Here is an 18084-nt window from a genome sequence, read left to right as displayed (position 1 = left end):
CAGCTGCATCCAACATTTAGTGAAACTATACTTTAGAAAAGACATCTGAGTTTTGCTGTGTGTCCCATTGTCTCATGGACCTGGAGGCACTGGAACATCTAAGGTGAAATCTAGTTAAGCAGAAGACTGTTTTGAGATACTAAAAACATTTTTCTATTTAAGAACAAGCAAATTATTATAAAATAGTTATTGCAAAATGATGGGTATAAACAGCCACAGTAGTGATTTTCTTATGCAATATGCCAAAAGAAATAGGAACTTAAAAAGTAGCATATCCTCTGCTGTTCCTCAAAATACCATCTGTAATGCCTTAATTTCCTAAAATAAAGCCACGGTGAATTAAATGGGTTATACGCGTCTATTAGGGGGATTATATATTGTAATCACAATTACAAGTCTTAAAATAAAGCTGTTTCTAATCCCTCCAAAAGATGCTTAATAATGATTAGATTACTGAGGGACTGATTAAGGGAAGATAGTAGCTTTAGAAGCAGCCACAGTGAGCAAATTATGTAATCCAAACACGGTTTGGAGAACAGAAGCACTTTCCAATTTAAAGAGATCCTAAAAGTGAGTCAATGCCAGAATGCCCTTACTTTTCAGTTAGGCTTCCTCCTTAAAGAAAAATGATGAAAAAAAAAAAAAAAGAACAAAAAGATAAATAAGAGACTTTCAAGTTTTTTCAGCATAGTAGCTTATGTACCAGAGTAACCCTAAACAGGTTCATAAAGAATCACAGAACCACAGGCTGGTTTGGGTTGGAAGGGACCTTAAAACTCATCCAGTGCCACCCCCTGCCATGGGCAGGGACACCTTCCACTGCCCCAGGTTGCTCCAAGCCCCTCCAACCTGGCCTTGGACACTTCCAGGAGAAAGACTTAGTTAAGCCCATGTCTTGATTTGACATATGGTGGTAAGGACAAAAGCAGGTGAATTTCCCAATGTTACCTCACAGCTCCACCTGAACAGCCCTAAGAGGAGAAAAAAGATTTGGAGATTTTCTTCTCTTGCTGCTCTGGAATCACATTCCATTTATGCCAGTAATCCACACTGACATCTCATTTAAAATGAAGATTTGTAAGTCTAAAAGAGAGGGGGACTCATCTGCCTCTTCTAGGAATAAACCAACTAAAGGACATTGATCTGAAATGGAAAGAAAATATTAAGTATAATCTTTCATTTTTCTCTTTTTGAACTATGGTATGGAGTTTGCATTGTGGCAGATAATCAGACAAAGCAGGACAAATGGGAAACCCTCTGGAGTCAGTGGCAATGCTCTCCTTGACATTCATAAAATGAAGACTTGGCCCAAGGCCTTTGAATCTGATTGTGAGATACAATTGCAATAAGAATGGCTGAACAGGGAAAAAGCTCCAAAATATTTAAATTTGCTGCCACAGAAGACAGGAAATGATAGTTCCCTTTCAGTGACATGCTGAAGGAACTGTATTTTAACAACATGCAGAAAGGAAGGAGGTTAAACTATCCAGAGAAAGACCTCATTTAGGGAAAAAAAAGTATTTTTAGCTACCCTACTGCCTTCTGAAAGAACAGCTTGTTTGTTCTGTACTACCCCAGAACTACTTGCTTATGTTAACAGAGCAATGTTGGTAATGGAGCAGCAAATGAGTTCAACACTTTGCTGCAAATAAACTCAGCTGAGTTTCAAATGAAAAGAGTGACTGGGAGGAGAGGCAATTTCTTTAACTTCTAATAAACTTGCATTTTACGTGAAACTTGGGGTTGTGGTAACTCACTGGATCTTTAATATTGATTCCCATAGTACAGTTTTCAGCTTTGTCTAATGAGAAAACTTAATTTTATCTGTTCCTTTATATATAGAGTCACAATTACACAAAGGTGCAGCTGGAAGCACAGAACACACATCCCTTCCAGCCCCTCCATTCCTGCACACTCCCCTACAAACACAGAGGTCACAGGACACATTCCTGGCCAGGTGTGCAGTGAACCAGGCACATACAGAGCAGCACATCTTAGGCAAAGGCAGGACTGCACTCTAAGATACCAAGCATTAAGTGATTAACATTATATTCGTTGTTTGAGTTTTATTGTAGTTCCTGTGACTGTCAATTTGACAAACTGATGGTGAGGACAACGTCTTTGTCCTCACAGTGCACATGGGAAAGGACCCCATGACATCTCAAAGAAATCTGAAACCCAAAATATAATCAAGCAAACTGCAGCTGCACAAATCACCAAGGCATGAGGGAGAGCGAGAGCGCTGCAGTGGCACAGCCTGTGGGGAGCTCTGTGTAGGAAACACACTGTGGCTCAAAGGCTCTCTTTCGTTTTTCAGGAGTGCCTGGCAAGCTTGTGGAGAAACAGCAGCTGAACAGGTGCTGAACAGCACCTGACCTCCCTTATACAAACATTCTACAGGAATTAATAAGGATGAGACTATTAAGAGCAGGAATGAGCATTGAATTAAAGTACTGAGCAAAGGGTCAGAAGACAAGAGATTCATTTCTGCCTTTATCATAAAATCCCCATATGAAAATGTGTGGGTCAAAGGGACTTCTCAGGTTGTTTGGATCTTGGCTCAAGCTTAAATTTTCAAACTGTTTACACGCACAAGAACCAACGAGCAGTAACCACTCTAGTCTCTGGAAAAAAAATTACTTAAAATGCGAACATTGAGAACATCTGAAGAGTTCTCCCCTAAACCTCTCCAGCCTTCAGCTAGACCATCTAATTTTCTTTCAGGTGCTTTACTATGGTAAACCAAAATCCATGCAACTTGCATGATAATGGAATAGACAATTCTTCATTAATTATTAATTAATAATATTATATATCTGTTGTATGGCATATTCTCTCTGTATTCTTTGCCTTTGATAAGCTACTGTTTGCCTTCCTTGAGTAAGGTTTACAGTTCTACAATTTTTCATTAGGATGAGCAGCTGAATAGTATCACTGGTCATTTTTAGCCCTGCTTGTCTGTCTGTTTTACAAGTGCAAAATACTGTCCTAGATATATAAATAAACTTCTTGTTCTGGCATTTCCAAAAACATTTCCAAACTTTTTCCTTTATTTGAGGAAATTCTAGTAATACATCCATTTTCAAATTTCCCTTTATAACCTTCAAAGCCTGCAAAAACGGCAAACCCAAACATTTAACTTCTTAGTTTCTTACACTGAATATTAACACAAGTTTAGTGGGTTTTGTTGTATACTTAAATGCCAATTAACATACTTTGGCAGTTAGATTCTGCTCTTTATAATTCTGTAACAGCTGTAAAGCAAGCTCTAGTTCTCTGAAATTGAATTAGCTTTAGAACTTCTAAAATACTCCTCGAAGCACTGAGCATGTGGAACCAAGGAACTAACAGAGGATTTACAAATTAAAACTAGCTGATGATATTCAGGTGTGGTTAATATCATGTAATCAAAACCAAATACACCTTTTTCTCAGTTTGGGACTTACAAACAGTTTCTAAACCCTGAAATCTTACATAGAATTAAAACACTCATCCTAATGACAATTTTACCCTTGATACAGCCCAATGTTGCTTTGCAGTTTTAGGAAATACATTTATAAAATATCTATTAATCAGCAAACAGCAGATACTTTCTTTAGATTAATTATTGGCCAAAGAAAAGGGAAGGAGTCTCAAGGAAGAAAGCTGTGTGTGATGTTTGGTTTATAACAGAGAGCAGAAGCCCACGAAAAAGAATCTCTGTGATTTACTAAAGACATTATATTGAAAGGAATAAGCAAGTTCCTTTAAATGAAGGAGCAAATTAAGCGATCTTGTTTAGAAAGAACAACATCTCAGAACTGCTTTCAGGCCACCACGGAAGGCTCTACAAAACCAGAAAAACAGCTTTGAAGGGAAACACAGGACACATCCTGTATTTAATAGGGAAATGCCTGATAAAGGGCAGGGAAAAAAAGCCAGGATGTCAGCCCCTTACACCATACATGCCCATTCAGCACATCTCACCCCACCCTTCAGAGTCTGGCACGTGAACTGTGCAGTGTGACAGCAAGGGACAGCCTGGCAGGGGCTGTGTGACAGCAAGGGACAGCCGGACAGAGGCTGTGTGACAGCAGGGGACAGCCGGACAGGGGCTGTGTGAGAGCAGGGGACAGCCTGACAGGGGCTGTGTGAGAGCAGGGGACAGCCTGACAGGGACTGTGTGAGAGCAAGGGACAGCCTGGCAGGGGCTGTGTGACAGCAGGGGACAGTCGGACAGGGGCTGTGTGAGAGCAGGGGACAGCCTGACAGGGACTGTGTGAGAGCAAGGGACAGTCGGACAGGGGCTGTGTGATAGCAAGGGACAGCCTGACAGGGGCTGTGTGAGAGCAGGGGACAGCCTGGCAGGGGCTGTGTGAGAGCAGGGGACAGCCTGACAGGGACTGTGTGGCAGCAGGGGACAGTCGGACAGGGGCTGTGTGACAGCAGGGGACAGCCTGACAGGGGCTGTGTGAGAGCAGGGGACAGTCGGACAGGGGCTGTGTGAGAGCAGGGGACAGCCTGACAGGGGCTGTGTGAGAGCAGGGGACAGCCGGACAGGGGCTGTGTGATAGCAGGGGACAGCCTGACAGGGACTGTGTGGCAGCAGGGGACAGTCGGACAGGGGCTGTGTGAGAGCAAGGGACAGCCTGGCAGGGACTGTGTGACAGCAAGGGACAGCCGGACAGGGGCTGTGTGAGAGCAAGGGACAGCCGGACAGGGGCTGTGTGAGAGCAGGGGACAGCCGGACAGGGGCTGTGTGAGAGCAAGGGACAGCCGGACAGGGGCTGTGTGAGAGCAAGGGACAGCCGGACAGGGGCTGTGTGAGAGCAGGGGACAGCCGGACAGGGGCTGTGTGACAGCAGGGGACAGTCGGACAGGGGCTGTGTGACAGCAGGGGACAGCCTGGCAGGGACTGTGTGAGAGCAGGGGACAGTCGGACAGGGGCTGTGTGAGAGCAGGGGACAGTCGGACAGGGGCTGTGTGAGAGCAAGGGACAGCCGGACAGGGGCTGTGTGAGAGCAGGGGACAGCCGGACAGGGGCTGTGTGAGAGCAGGGGACAGCCGGACAGGGGCTGTGTGAGAGCAAGGGACAGCCGGACAGGGGCTGTGTGAGAGCAAGGGACAGCCGGACAGGGGCTGTGTGAGAGCAGGGGACAGCCGGACAGGGGCTGTGTGAGAGCAAGGGACAGCCGGACAGGGGCTGTGTGACAGCAGGGGACAGCCGGACAGGGGCTGTGTGAGAGCAAGGGACAGCCTGGCAGGGGCTGTGTGAGAGCAGGGGACAGTCGGACAGGGGCTGTGTGACAGCAGGGGACAGCCTGGCAGGGGCTGTGTGAGAGCAAGGGACAGCCTGGCAGGGGCTGTGTGAGAGCAGGGGACAGCCGGACAGGGGCTGTGTGACAGCAGGGGACAGCCTGGCAGGGGCTGTGTGAGAGCAAGGGACAGCCTGGCAGGGGCTGTGTGAGAGCAAGGGACAGCCTGGCAGGGACTGTGTGAGAGCAAGGGACAGCCTGGCAGGGGCTGTGTAGCAGCAGGGGACAGCCGGACAGGGGCTGTGTGAGAGCAGGGGACAGCCTGACAGGGACTGTGTGAGAGCAAGGGACAGCCGGACAGGGGCTGTGTGACAGCAGGGGACAGCCAGACAGGGGCTGTGTGACAGCAGGGGACAGCCTGGCAGGGGCTGTGTGAGAGCAGGGGACAGCCTGACAGGGACTGTGTGAGAGCAAGGGACAGCCGGACAGGGGCTGTGTGACAGCAGGGGACAGCTGGACAGGGACTGTGTGAGAGCAGGGGACAGCCGGACAGGGGCTGTGTGACAGCAGGGGACAGCTGGACAGGGACTGTGTGAGAGCAGGGGACAGCCGGACAGGGACTGTGTGACAGCAAGGGACAGCCGGACAGGGGCTATGTGAGAGCAAGGGACAGTCGGACAGGGGCTGTGTGACAGCAGGGGACAGCCGGACAGGGGCTGTGTGAGAGCAGGGGACAGTCGGACAGGGGCTGTGTGAGAGCAGGGGACAGCCTGACAGGGACTGTGTGACAGCAAGGGACAGCTGGACAGGGGCTGTGTGACAGCAGGGGACAGCCGGACAGGGGCTGTGTGATAGCAGGGGACAGTCGGACAGGGGCTGTGTGATAGCAGGGGACAGCCGGACAGGGGCTGTGTGACAGCAGGGGACAGTCGGACAGGGGCTGTGTGAGAGCAGGGGACAGCTGGACAGGGGCTGTGTGAGAGCAGGGGACAGCCTGGCAGGGACTGTGTGATAGCAGGGGACAGTCGGACAGGGGCTGTGTGATAGCAGGGGACAGCCGGACAGGGGCTGTGTGAGAGCAGGGGACAGCCTGACAGGGACTGTGTGAGAGCAAGGGACAGCCTGGCAGGGGCTGTGTGACAGCAGGGGACAGTCGGACAGGGGCTGTGTGAGAGCAGGGGACAGCCTGACAGGGACTGTGTGAGAGCAGGGGACAGCCGGACAGGGGCTGTGTGAGAGCAGGGGACAGCCTGACAGGGACTGTGTGAGAGCAGGGGACAGCCGGACAGGGGCTGTGTGAGAGCAGGGGACAGCCGGACAGGGGCTGTGTGAGAGCAAGGGACAGCCGGACAGGGGCTGTGTGAGAGCAAGGGACAGTCGGACAGGGGCTGTGTGATAGCAAGGGACAGCCTGACAGGGGCTGTGTGAGAGCAGGGGACAGCCTGGCAGGGGCTGTGTGAGAGCAGGGGACAGCCTGACAGGGACTGTGTGGCAGCAGGGGACAGTCGGACAGGGGCTGTGTGACAGCAGGGGACAGCCGGACAGGGGCTGTGTGAGAGCAGGGGACAGTCGGACAGGGGCTGTGTGAGAGCAGGGGACAGCCTGACAGGGGCTGTGTGAGAGCAGGGGACAGCCGGACAGGGGCTGTGTGATAGCAGGGGACAGCCTGACAGGGACTGTGTGAGAGCAGGGGACAGTCGGACAGAGGCTGTGTGACAGCAAGGCACAGCGTGGTAGGGGCTGTGTGACAGCAGGGGACAGCCTGGCAGGGGCTGTGTGAGAGCAAGGGACAGTCGGACAGGGGCTGTGTGACAGCAGGGGACAGCTGGACAGGGACTGTGTGACAGCAAGGGACAGCCGGACAGGGGCTGTGTGACAGCAGGGGACAGTCGGACAGGGGCTGTGTGAGAGCAGGGGACAGCCGGACAGGGGCTGTGTGAGAGCAGGGGACAGCCTGACAGGGGCTGTGTGAGAGCAGGGGACAGCCGGACAGGGGCTGTGTGACAGCAGGGGACAGCCTGGCAGGGACTGTGTGAGAGCAGGGGACAGCCTGGCAGGGACTGTGTGAGAGCAGGGGACAGCCGGACAGGGGCTGTGTGACAGCAGGGGACAGCCGGACAGGGGCTGTGCACAGGACAGCGCGGTCCCAGCACGGACAGTACAAGGTGGCTCTGTCAGCTGCTCCGAGGGGCACACGGGCACAGGGAGCTCCTCTGCCGCTCCTGTGCCCCAGGAGCCCGCAGCAGGCAGCTCTGCTGTGCCCCCACCGAGGCTTTGGGTGGGACTGAGCCTCCCGCCCGGGGGTCCCTGCGTGTCCCGCACGGCCGCAGCTCCCTCTCCTTTGTTGGAGAACACCTGACAGCAGTGACAGCCACAGCCCTTCTGCAGGACAATGACTCCCAAGGCCGGTGTGTGCAGCCCTCTGCTCTTTTGGACTGTGATCGAAAGCCTTTGCTCACCTCCTTCGTTATCCTTGTTGTCGGCACAGGCGGTTTCCATGGCGACGCTGCATCCCGGCCCCCTCCAGCCGCTCTGGCAGACGCACTGCCAGCTGTTCTGGCCCAGCGTGCATCTCCCGTTGCCATTGCACAGGTCCGGGCAGCCATCTGGGAGGACAAACGGAGAAGGTGAGCCCAGGGCACTCCCACCCTGCTGCGCTCAGGCCGTGCTACTGTGCAGACAAAAAGGCTCGGTCCTGCCACTTGGCAGGAACGCTCTCGGTAAAGGAAGGGGACACCCTGGAGAAATGGGGATCTAGCTCAAGCCGAAGGGAGGAAGAGCCCTACCTGCTGTAACACGTTTTAAGAACCCTGTAAAGACTCAGACCTTGAGCTGATAGAAATGACAGTCTGCTTACAGAAGATCTGTCTCTTATTTTTCTCACTGTATGTGCGTGCACACAGGAGGGAGAACACCTTCTTCAACAAGCTCGTCAATGCTCAGAGGACTTTTTGTATTGTGTGTTGCATCATTCTCCAGAATGTCTCTAAACACAAAGTTTAAATAAACAGTTTTGAAAATATTTTCCTTCATTGACAGTAATTTTAGAATACCTACTTATTTAACACTAAGTTTACTCATATTTTGGTGTAACATCTTACACTTTCTGAAAAACTTATTAGAAGAGATAGCCCTCCAAAGATGTATGTTTTGAATTGATTATGAATATGACATGACTTATTGTATAGCAAGAGCCAAATTAGGAACAAAAATATTAATTAGCTAAGCTGCTTACATGTTCTAACAAATGTCCATAGATGATAGAATACCTCGACTCCTCTTTCTGGGAAGTAAATGAGTCTCAGGAGACACTCTTCTATCTGACTGAATATTCATTATGAAAAAGGGTAAGAAAACCAAACTGCAGCCTTGGTATATACAATCACATCTATCAACACCCAATCCACACAAGCATGAGTATTTGTCTGTGGGGTGACAGAAGATTTGAGGCCTGCAGCAAACCTCTCACAGCACCTCTTCACGAGTCTGAGCAGGAGGAGAAGGCTGTGTTGCCTGACGATGGGTGTGTGTTTTTATAAACCACAGCTTGGAGTTTGTCTCTTCCTGCTCCTCCCAGCTGCCTTGGCTGTAGCCAGGTGAAGTCAGAGAGCAGTTTCTCTGACCCCAGATTCATTCTCACAATGCTGCAGGAGTTTCCCATCCAACAAAGTGATATCCCTGGAACTCACTCAGCTGGTATCACAACAGGGCAAAGACTATTCAGTTCATGGTACACAGAAAGCTGTCAGCAGATAGAAACAAGTCCTATGAGTTTTATTTCAATGTTGTTGTGTATTAAAAAAATAAAATGCTCCTTACACTTAAATTTAGGGTTATTTTGCCACCACGTATTTTAGCTTAAAAAAATTCAGTTACTTTTGCAGCACAGGTAATAGATTTTCAAGACATTTAGTTTATCTCTTTCATTTGTCAGGTTGTTTGAATGACCAAAATGATAAAGTTTGAGGGGAGGCATCACAGTATAGGACAAATTATTTGTTTTAAACGAAGAACAAATAGTAATTGTGAATATACACACACGGTTGGTTTTATACTGAGGCACCAAAGAGAATTAAATCACTGAAGCAGTTTGCCTTGCAGCATATGAGCAAGATGAAAACATGAACAGTAGGGAGCTAGCAAAATCCCTGAAAAGTTTTAAGTGCAGCTGGGGATTAATGGACATGACTTTGCGTTTAGTGTAGAGAGGGAAGGCAGCATCACTGCCATGGACATGGTGTTGCTAGGAAACACTATGCTACCTCCACAGAGCCTATTTAACTGCAGCCTTCCACAGACAGAGCTGGTGTTTGAATAGCATAAATATCAGAAGGAAGGGAATGAACAGCAGTAGACTACAATAGGATCCAAGTACTTGGACAATAATATCTTCCTTAAAAAGATTTATTAAGTTAATGATGAATTAGCTTTGAAACAGCTTTAAGTAATGGACAACTACTTAGGCATTTTGCATGGTTCTGTCTCTGTACATGCCTATGTATAAATACGGATTTCTGGTTTCGCCTTTCTTCAAGCAAATATCTATACAGCATTCTAGTCTGTTAGACCAACCAGAAATCAGAGCTCCATTATGATCTAGTAATAACCAGTTTTCTTCTAAAAAAGGCTTATATTTAGGAATTGCACCTACTATCTCTATTTAACTCTACCTGCCTGTGCATGTGAGCAGGGATTAGTACTGATGAACATCCTCTGCACACACAGGATTTCCACATATCTCATGGGCTTGGTGGCCATCAAGGGGTTTGAGGAGTAGACAAGGTGACAAAGTGCCTGCCTGAGGAGCCTTCAGAGCTTCAACCAAGGCTCAGTGCCACAGCTGGACAGATGGCCTTTGCTGGACACGCTCACTGCAGGAAGCACACCCAGCACTCGGTGCTTTGTCAGAGCCTGCTTTCATGGTGCAGCCACACTCAGCAGTGTGCTGCCTCCTGGCTGGCTGGGGAATTCTCCCAGAGCCAGGCAGTCACAGTGACAGAGAGAAGGGCTATCAGCGTCTAATCTCAAGAAGCAATCCAGCGTGGGATGAAGCTCCCAGTGATCGCATGGAAAAGGGCCTTTCGTGCTAAGCAGACAGGTTGCTATTCCTGGTGTGTAGAGAAATTCTCCTCATCTCTTCCATTACAGTATGCTTAATGGAAAATGTCAAGAAGCAAGGTTAAAAAAGAAGAAAGTGCTTGTTCAAAGTGCTAGATTGACAACCTATTTATTCACAGAACAGGCAGAGTACAGGCAACAGCCGTTCAAGTGTCTCACACTTTTCTAGCTGCTGCTAAAGGTGAAACACTAATGCAGCCTCCCTTCTCTCTATCTCCAACTTGCCTGTGGGATTGGAAATTGGGAGCTTTACTACAAGTACATATGAATTTACAATTAAAATAGCAAGGAAGATTTCAGTACATTTTCCAGTGTTGCATCAGGAATCTGCGATGAGCATATGAGAGACACCAGAGTCAGAATCACTTTGAATAGCAAAAACCATAATATGGCCAGTGCTTGGTTCAAAAATGGAGAGTGCTGGATATATTTACATATATATTTATATAAGAGAATACTCCCAGGTTTCATCTACAGTGAAAATATTCTTAGATTAAATTGTAAAATGATTACTTCATTTTTGAACTTGGAAAAATAATTTCCAGTATCTAGGCAGTATATCAAGAATTCTAATCCAATTTTGGATAATGCTGCACAGAGAGCTTCTTTTCACTCTGGTACTCCCAAACTCCAGGTATACAAATACACATGTCCAGCTTCCCACACATATATAGATCTTCCATTGCATAAACTACTTTAAACTCCACACCAAACATTTTAACTAAACTAAAACATAAAGTCTGCCCAACTAATATGTGGTTTCAGTCAGAATCATCAGAACTCCCACTTATGGTGAGGAAAATCTTTCTGAAAAAAAAGAAAGGGAAAGGGCGGACAGGGAAAGAGAAGTTAGAGAAACCTTGCTCTTTTAAAGTTTCCAAACTCTGATGGGAGAGGTAGCCTCTGAGTATAACTAAAGGAAAAAAAGAGAATAGGAGAGATGAAGGAAAAAAAAAAATCTAAGTGGCATCTCGTAAGCACATAGAGAAAAGGATGATGCTTTTAGCCTCTGCTCAAGTTTGTACATGGAAAGACAGAAGTAAATCAAGATCTTATGTCTTTTGAGTCCTTCTGATCCTATGCTATCAGCCATTTATTCTCCAAACAGCATCTTCCAGCAGAATGGGTTCCTAGCAGCTCTCCCCATTTAGTGCACATGTGGTGCAGCTACAGTCTGGAATATGGTCTCTCATCTTTCCACATTACCTCGTTTCACACATCCTGAACTAAGTCTGCTGGCAGCCACTGGAGCCTTCCCAGTGACTTCAGCTGAGGCTGGACCAGGTGGTCCTGTGGGTGAAGAAGCCCTGCAGTGAAGAGTGTGTTCTACAGCACAGTGTTTTCTCAATCACAGGATGCACACGAGTTTCAAGGGGAACATTTAAATTACATTTCAATCCTCCTCTTCTCATTACAGCTGTTAACTACAGAACTGTAGCAAATAAAAGTAGTCTGGGATATGATGGTACCTAAAGAATTTAGAGAAACGACATAAAAGCAGTAATGACAATAGCCTGTTTAATTTGGATTTTAGAGGATAATCACTGTTTTCATATTTTCTGTTCATTCCTTCAGTGAGCTGCTGGTATGCCTACAGCTATCTAGCAAATAATAAATGAGGTACATAGAATGAGGTACCTAGCAACATTGAAAATAGAATTATGCTTTTTATTTGCTATTGTTATTTTTTAATCCTTCAATTCCAAAGCCTGCAGGGCTTAGTTAAAGCCAAAGAAAGGGCATACAAATAAAAATGACACAGTGTTATTGTAGGCACATGCACAAGTCATTTTCTACAGAGTAATACTTCAACTGAAATAAACTCAAACCCCAAACACATAACTAAACACATGTCAGTGAAATAGAGTGTTGGTTGAGCAAGAGGTGAGGCCCCTTTGAGTGAGTCTGGACAGTTCCAGAACAGGCTGGAGCCATGCAGAGGCACCAGCCCAGGTCTCTGAAGCAGGGTGCTGACACTGATTGACAAATTGCTAAGAATGAAGCCAGGCTCTCAGTGCAGCACAAAGCCCAGCGTCGCTGCTCATGCACCACAGCCGAGCTGCTGCTTTCCAGAGGAGCAGGAGCTTCTCCGTGGCACTGAAGTGTTTGTCACCAGAGTGCTCTGCCTGCCTGCCTTGCTGCTTCTTTTTTTCCTTTCTTTTTTTGAGAAAATATTTTGTTTAAAACTACTCAACACTCTAAATATCTCTTTAAGGTACACATCAAAAAAAGGAGTAAAGAATAAATATCTACTTGCTGATGTGCTGTGCAGATGAATACATGCCTGAGTTAGAACTACAGACTGGCCCAGATAAAATTTTATTTATTGAACAGGCTGAAAAAAAAAAGAAAGGCCAAAAAGTATGTTTAAAGAACCCTGAAATCCTCCACTCTACCTCCTGTGCAGACAAACAACCAGTAATTTTAAGTAGGATTCCTTAAATTGCCTGGGATATGTATATCATAACAGAATTTCCCCCTAAATTCTATCTACTATCTATCCATGCAATTCCAGTCTTTACACATAAAGGCAGGAACTCAGGGAATATCCAGCTTTCCAAAAAAACCAGAGAAATAGGAGAAAAAACCATGTGTGGCTGTTTAGAAGTAAAGCTCACACAAAAGGGAACTGCTGGTATGAAAAAGTGTCAAGAAAAGTCACTTGCATCATTCTGAAGAAAAAGAACAAAAGAGATACAGAGACAAACACAAACTAAAAGAGTGGGAAGCTCATGTTGCAGTATAGGTCACAAAAATTTGAGACTGAAGAAAACCCCAGGGGTGCAAGACCTTCATGCCTTGTTAACAGGGGACTGCTCCCAGAACATTCCATGTTCTCCAACTTCATGTTAAGTGACTCAAGCAGGTGGGCTCCTGTGACTTGTGGGGGAGACACCCTCCAGGTCTCCCTCTTGTGCACAACCAACAGAGTTCTCTGTCACAGCTTTTGGTGTGACCCCTGCTCCAAGCTGCCAACAGCTGGGCAGGGAAAAGAGGGGACAGTTTGTGCTACACTGTCCTGAGACTTGAGGAAACCAAACAGACCAATAATCAAAAAGTCCATGTCTGCTCAGATGGCTGAGTATGCACACAGAACTTTAGCTGAGCCCAGAATTTGGGCTACTTATACATAGAACAGACAGTTTCCAGAAGGAAGAGAGACTGTCTTAGGGAAGTTCAGTCATCAGACTGAGAAGCCTCTGCAATGCTGAAGTTCAAGTGCTCTGTGACAACCAGGCAGGGTTCTCTCTGCACCCCAAAATTGTGAATGTGTGCACAAAGACACCTCACCTCCTGCACAGAACCCAATGCCATGTCCCATGGCTTTGCCAGGATCAGGTGACAAGTTTCAATGGTGCACCAGCACGAGCAAAGAAGTTATGTCAAATGTAAGTTAAGAAACCGCTGCAGCCCAAAAGCTGTAGCAGAGCCACACTGTTCTTTCTAGAGGCCAAGCAGGTTATTTGCTGAAATTTTGAGCAGGAGCTAAAATTTGACTCTACCAGCACATTTGAGTTACACAGTGTATTCTTTTCAAACAAGACTCATATCCAACTCCTATTCATACACCCCATAAAAAGATACATAATAGATGCAGTAAAATTTGTACTTAAGATAGCTGGGTCTTTCAAATTAATCTTACTCTAACAAAATCCATTTAGAATATAATTCCAGGTGAAATTGCATTCATAAAACTACTACCACAACCATAATCTTTTACTGTATTAATGTTCCTGATATCACATACAAGCACTGGCATCATCCTTCGTAATATGTAATATCCTTTCTGAGAAAGACACCTTCTCAAGTTCGATTTATCTCTAAAATAACATCTACATAAATAGTTTTGTGGCAGTGTAATGATAAAGTGACCTATGAGACATGATGTGTAAATTCAGTCAATTGAAGGGCAACAAGCAAAACACTGACTTCATATTTAAAATATCTAACCTAATTGCAGTGTAATCTAGACTTAATGCAATTTAGGATTTTTGGAGGAAGACATTCTCAGTTCAGTCATTAGCTTCAAACTACTTTTTTTCACTTCACAAATCCTCCATACATGGCATAGAGGAGGAACGCATTTCTTTACTCCTTCGATGAGAACCTCCACATACAGATAAAAAATAAAAATCACATATTACACACTTTTTCTCCAAATGCTAATTGCATTTCTTTGACCACAACTCCTTTAACATACAAAAAAATTAAAAAAATAGGGGAGTTTAAGTCAATCAAAATGCCCCATAAGCCAAGTTAGCATTTAGAGTGACCAAACAGAACTGCTCCCCCTACATCAGTGCTACTTAGTAGTTTTCATCAGTATTTCAAATTCAGTTTGAATTCAGTAGTGTGAGGGAATGGGATTCGTGCACACACACACGAATACACAAGTAGGGAATTGCAGTGAGAATAAGCAGAGGTTATAAACTGCTTCAGCAGCTCAACACACTGCAGAAGATGCACAGCAAGGGCACTGAGTGGTAACAGCCTGTCCAGGGGAACAGGGGGCTTGTAAGGAGTCTGCCCTAAAAACTACGGGCCCGAGTCTGATGTCTGCCCTCATAACCACCCTACTTTGAAGGAGAGGTTGGGCCAGTTGACCTCCTCACATCCCTTCTAAACTGAATTACCTATGATCCCTTTGGCTTTAGAGCTTTTTATTTCATAATTCTCAGGGCAGGGAATCCCAGTTTTCTCAGGCACTATTAAAATACAATTGCTTGCTATTCATTAGATATTAATGCCTGCATAGAATTTATAATTTAGCAATTAACTTTCAGGTATGCAAATGCTGATCCTGTGTAAGTGTGCAGGTTATCTCTAACAGAAGAATAAATATGAGCCTTAACATAAGTAGGCATTTCCCTCTATTACTGTGTGCCAGATTAGTACGTTCTGTCCCCTAAATTTGATACAGAACTTTGGAGTCCCTTCAGGATGAAAAGCACTATATAGACATGTGCATTATATTTTGCAGCTGATCTTCTTAAAGTACTAATCACATTGATTCCATTAAATGGCTGCACACTGCATGGGTTTGGACTTCAGAGTTCCAACATTCCAACTGTCCCAAAGAAAAATCCAAAGAAAGGGCCAAAGAAAAAACCAGAAGTTTTTACGAAGCATTTTGGAATAGTTTGGAATGAAAAATGGTAGCAATACACTAAATGCTTCTCATATGCCTTCTGGCTTGCAGCAATCCTAAATCTTCATGACAGTAAAATATGATTACAAGTGACCAAAAATAATGGCTATTTGAATATTAAGATAAATATATCTCACGTGTTTGTTGAGGATAGAATTTATGGAGTTTGAATATCCACAAATACAAAGTATGAAATAATGCTCATGACCTAGGAGCAGTATTCCACCACATAGGCAATGTATACAAAACAAATTAAAACAGATAAGCATTGCATTCTGAGCTATGTGAGTATTTGTGTATGCTGAGTTGTTTGGCAGATATAGGATAGAGGATGAATATTTCAGTACGTAAAATATACTTTATAAACATCCCTTTAATTCCAAAGTGCAAGGCACCATTCTGCATCCCTTGTCAATATACATAAGCCTCATGAATATCATGCCATTTTCCAATTTTTATATCTACCAACCGCACAAATAACTAATAAAAGCTACAGAAATAAAACTGTAGTGTTCACAAATGAACTGGTTTAAATCCTGCATGCATAAAACAGTTCTCTTTTTGTTCCTTTTTCTATCTGTTTACATGGTGAAGAAAGAAACCTCATAATCCTTCCGATATAGCCAGTTGCTTTGATATTTAAATTCTAAATAATTTGTGAAAGTGATTTTGATTTATTAGGGAGATCACCTTCTCCATCTCACCCCAAGAAAGCCAAGAGTATTTAATCTGCACTTGGGAAGAAATTTGGAAGAGAAATAAGCTCTTTAAGCTCTGCTTGCTTTACATTAAACATATTTACTACCAGGCAACTGATGGCTCTGCTCCTCCCCTCGCCTCACTAGAAGTGGCCTTAATTCTCTGGAACGAATACTTAAGTCTTTCTGCTGCTGGGCAGAGCATTTCTTTTCCATTTCTCTGTTGAAGCCATCAGAAGCATCACTGAGACTTTTAACTTGATTGCCTTGCATCTACATTTGGCAGTTTGGAAGCCATCCTGGGGCAGGCAGGTTGTCACTTCTTAGGCTGGGACTGTTTCCCAGGAGCACTTAGGAGGAGAAACACAAGGTAAGGGAGTGGGAGATGCAGCCACGAAATCTAGAGACCACTCCACCTCAGCTGCAACAGGATTGTATGACCAGGACAATCAGTATATTGAATTAATAAACTTCATTCACTGATTCATGTCAAGCAAAAAGGTGGACAGCTATGTACTGTCAGGATATTTGCTTTAGTTCAGAAAAAAAAATCCCAAACAAACACGGAAAAGCAGAAACAAATTAAAAGGAATTTCATAACAAATAATAAAGAAAAATCTAAGGTCTATGCAAGGGACAGCTAAAAGACAATTTGCTAGAGTTTTGTGTAATTAACTCTTTCTTTGCCATGCTGAAAATACAGCATGAGTAGCTCACAGTATCTCTAAACATAACAAACAGATGTCAAAGAAATTTTTATTTTCTATCCAGGTTATTACTTATCTTAGAAAAGTTTCAGGAGACAGGTACCAGAATATGAGATTGCCCTGAAGACCAGCATTACTGACCCTTAGCATTCAAATAAAACCATAATTTAGGTTACCACACTCTGCCTGTTTCCCGTAATTTCAGTGGGGTATGGTGTCACTGCTCATTGCTTACACACAGCTGAACTGCCATCACATTTCAAGGAACATGCTAGAAACATACTAATTGGGCTTTCCTTTAGCTAATGACCATTTGTTCAGAGCTGTGAACCCCAGCAGGGTGCAGCCTTTTCCCACTGCTCAGCAGCAGTTCTTAAGCTGGGAGCACCAAGACAATCCTGCCTGGACTGGAGCTGCAGAGGATTTCCAGCAGGTTCCACTCGTGTGCCATGAGCAGAGGACAAGAGAACACCTTGCAACATCAGAATGTCCCCTGAACTTTGATGCAGTTTGACTCTGTAAGATCCACAATCAAGCAAAGTGAACTTGGGGACAAGCTCTGACTTTCAGGGTAAACACGTATGTGGGAATGTGTTTAATCAGGAACAGTGCATATCCAATTTACTCTAAAACTGCTGTAAGCAGTCAGGAAGTTGCTGCCAAAATCCTTTTTAACGGTGTCACTCACTGGAAAAGCTCTCCTGCAGTTAGTGACCCAGCCTTGCTCCTCAAGGTACAAATCTGTCAACACAAGACTTCTTTGTGGGTTCTCCAGCATGAATCCCTGCTTCTCGCTCTGAAGGAAACAACTTACTAATTGTAATTATTTCCTAGGCTGGAATGAAGTTACCTAATTCAAGTAAGGGATCAGTAGCAGTAGCCCTGTGAAAGTTCATCTTTAATAAACCTATAATTTTTAGTCACAGGACAAAAAATCAGAAGCAATACTTGATAGAGACGACATTTTCCTTTCCACTTCACTGTCATTTGTTCACTTTTGAGTGACATCTTTCTTCACATTTCATAAATCTTTATCTCAAGCATTAAAATACAGAAAATAACAAAATAATTAAGATCTGGGGACATACTCTCCAAATAACTTTATGAAATCTCCCATTTAGTATCAATAGGAATGCTCACCTTAAGAAATCAGATACATTATATACAACTTGCTAGGA

The 18084-nt window shown here is 45.1% G+C and overlaps 1 protein-coding gene across 5 annotated transcripts in view; it reads right to left on the bottom strand.

The window, feature by feature from the left end:
• Positions 1-18084, bottom strand: part of TENM2 (teneurin transmembrane protein 2) — a 742100-nt gene that overhangs the window by 48796 nt on the left and 675220 nt on the right. For all 5 annotated transcript variants that reach the window (XM_032124698.1, XM_032124699.1, XM_032124697.1 and 2 more), the window contains one exon: positions 7694-7840. In XM_032124698.1, the coding sequence (XP_031980589.1) occupies positions 7694-7840 (147 nt within the window). The remainder of the gene's footprint in view (positions 1-7693; positions 7841-18084) is intronic.

Source organism: Corvus moneduloides, chromosome 15, assembly GCF_009650955.1.
Source record: "Corvus moneduloides isolate bCorMon1 chromosome 15, bCorMon1.pri, whole genome shotgun sequence".
Lineage (NCBI taxonomy): Eukaryota > Metazoa > Chordata > Aves > Passeriformes > Corvidae > Corvus > Corvus moneduloides.
Note: the sequence above shows the minus strand (reverse complement) of the source record. Positions and strands in the feature narration are given on the sequence as shown.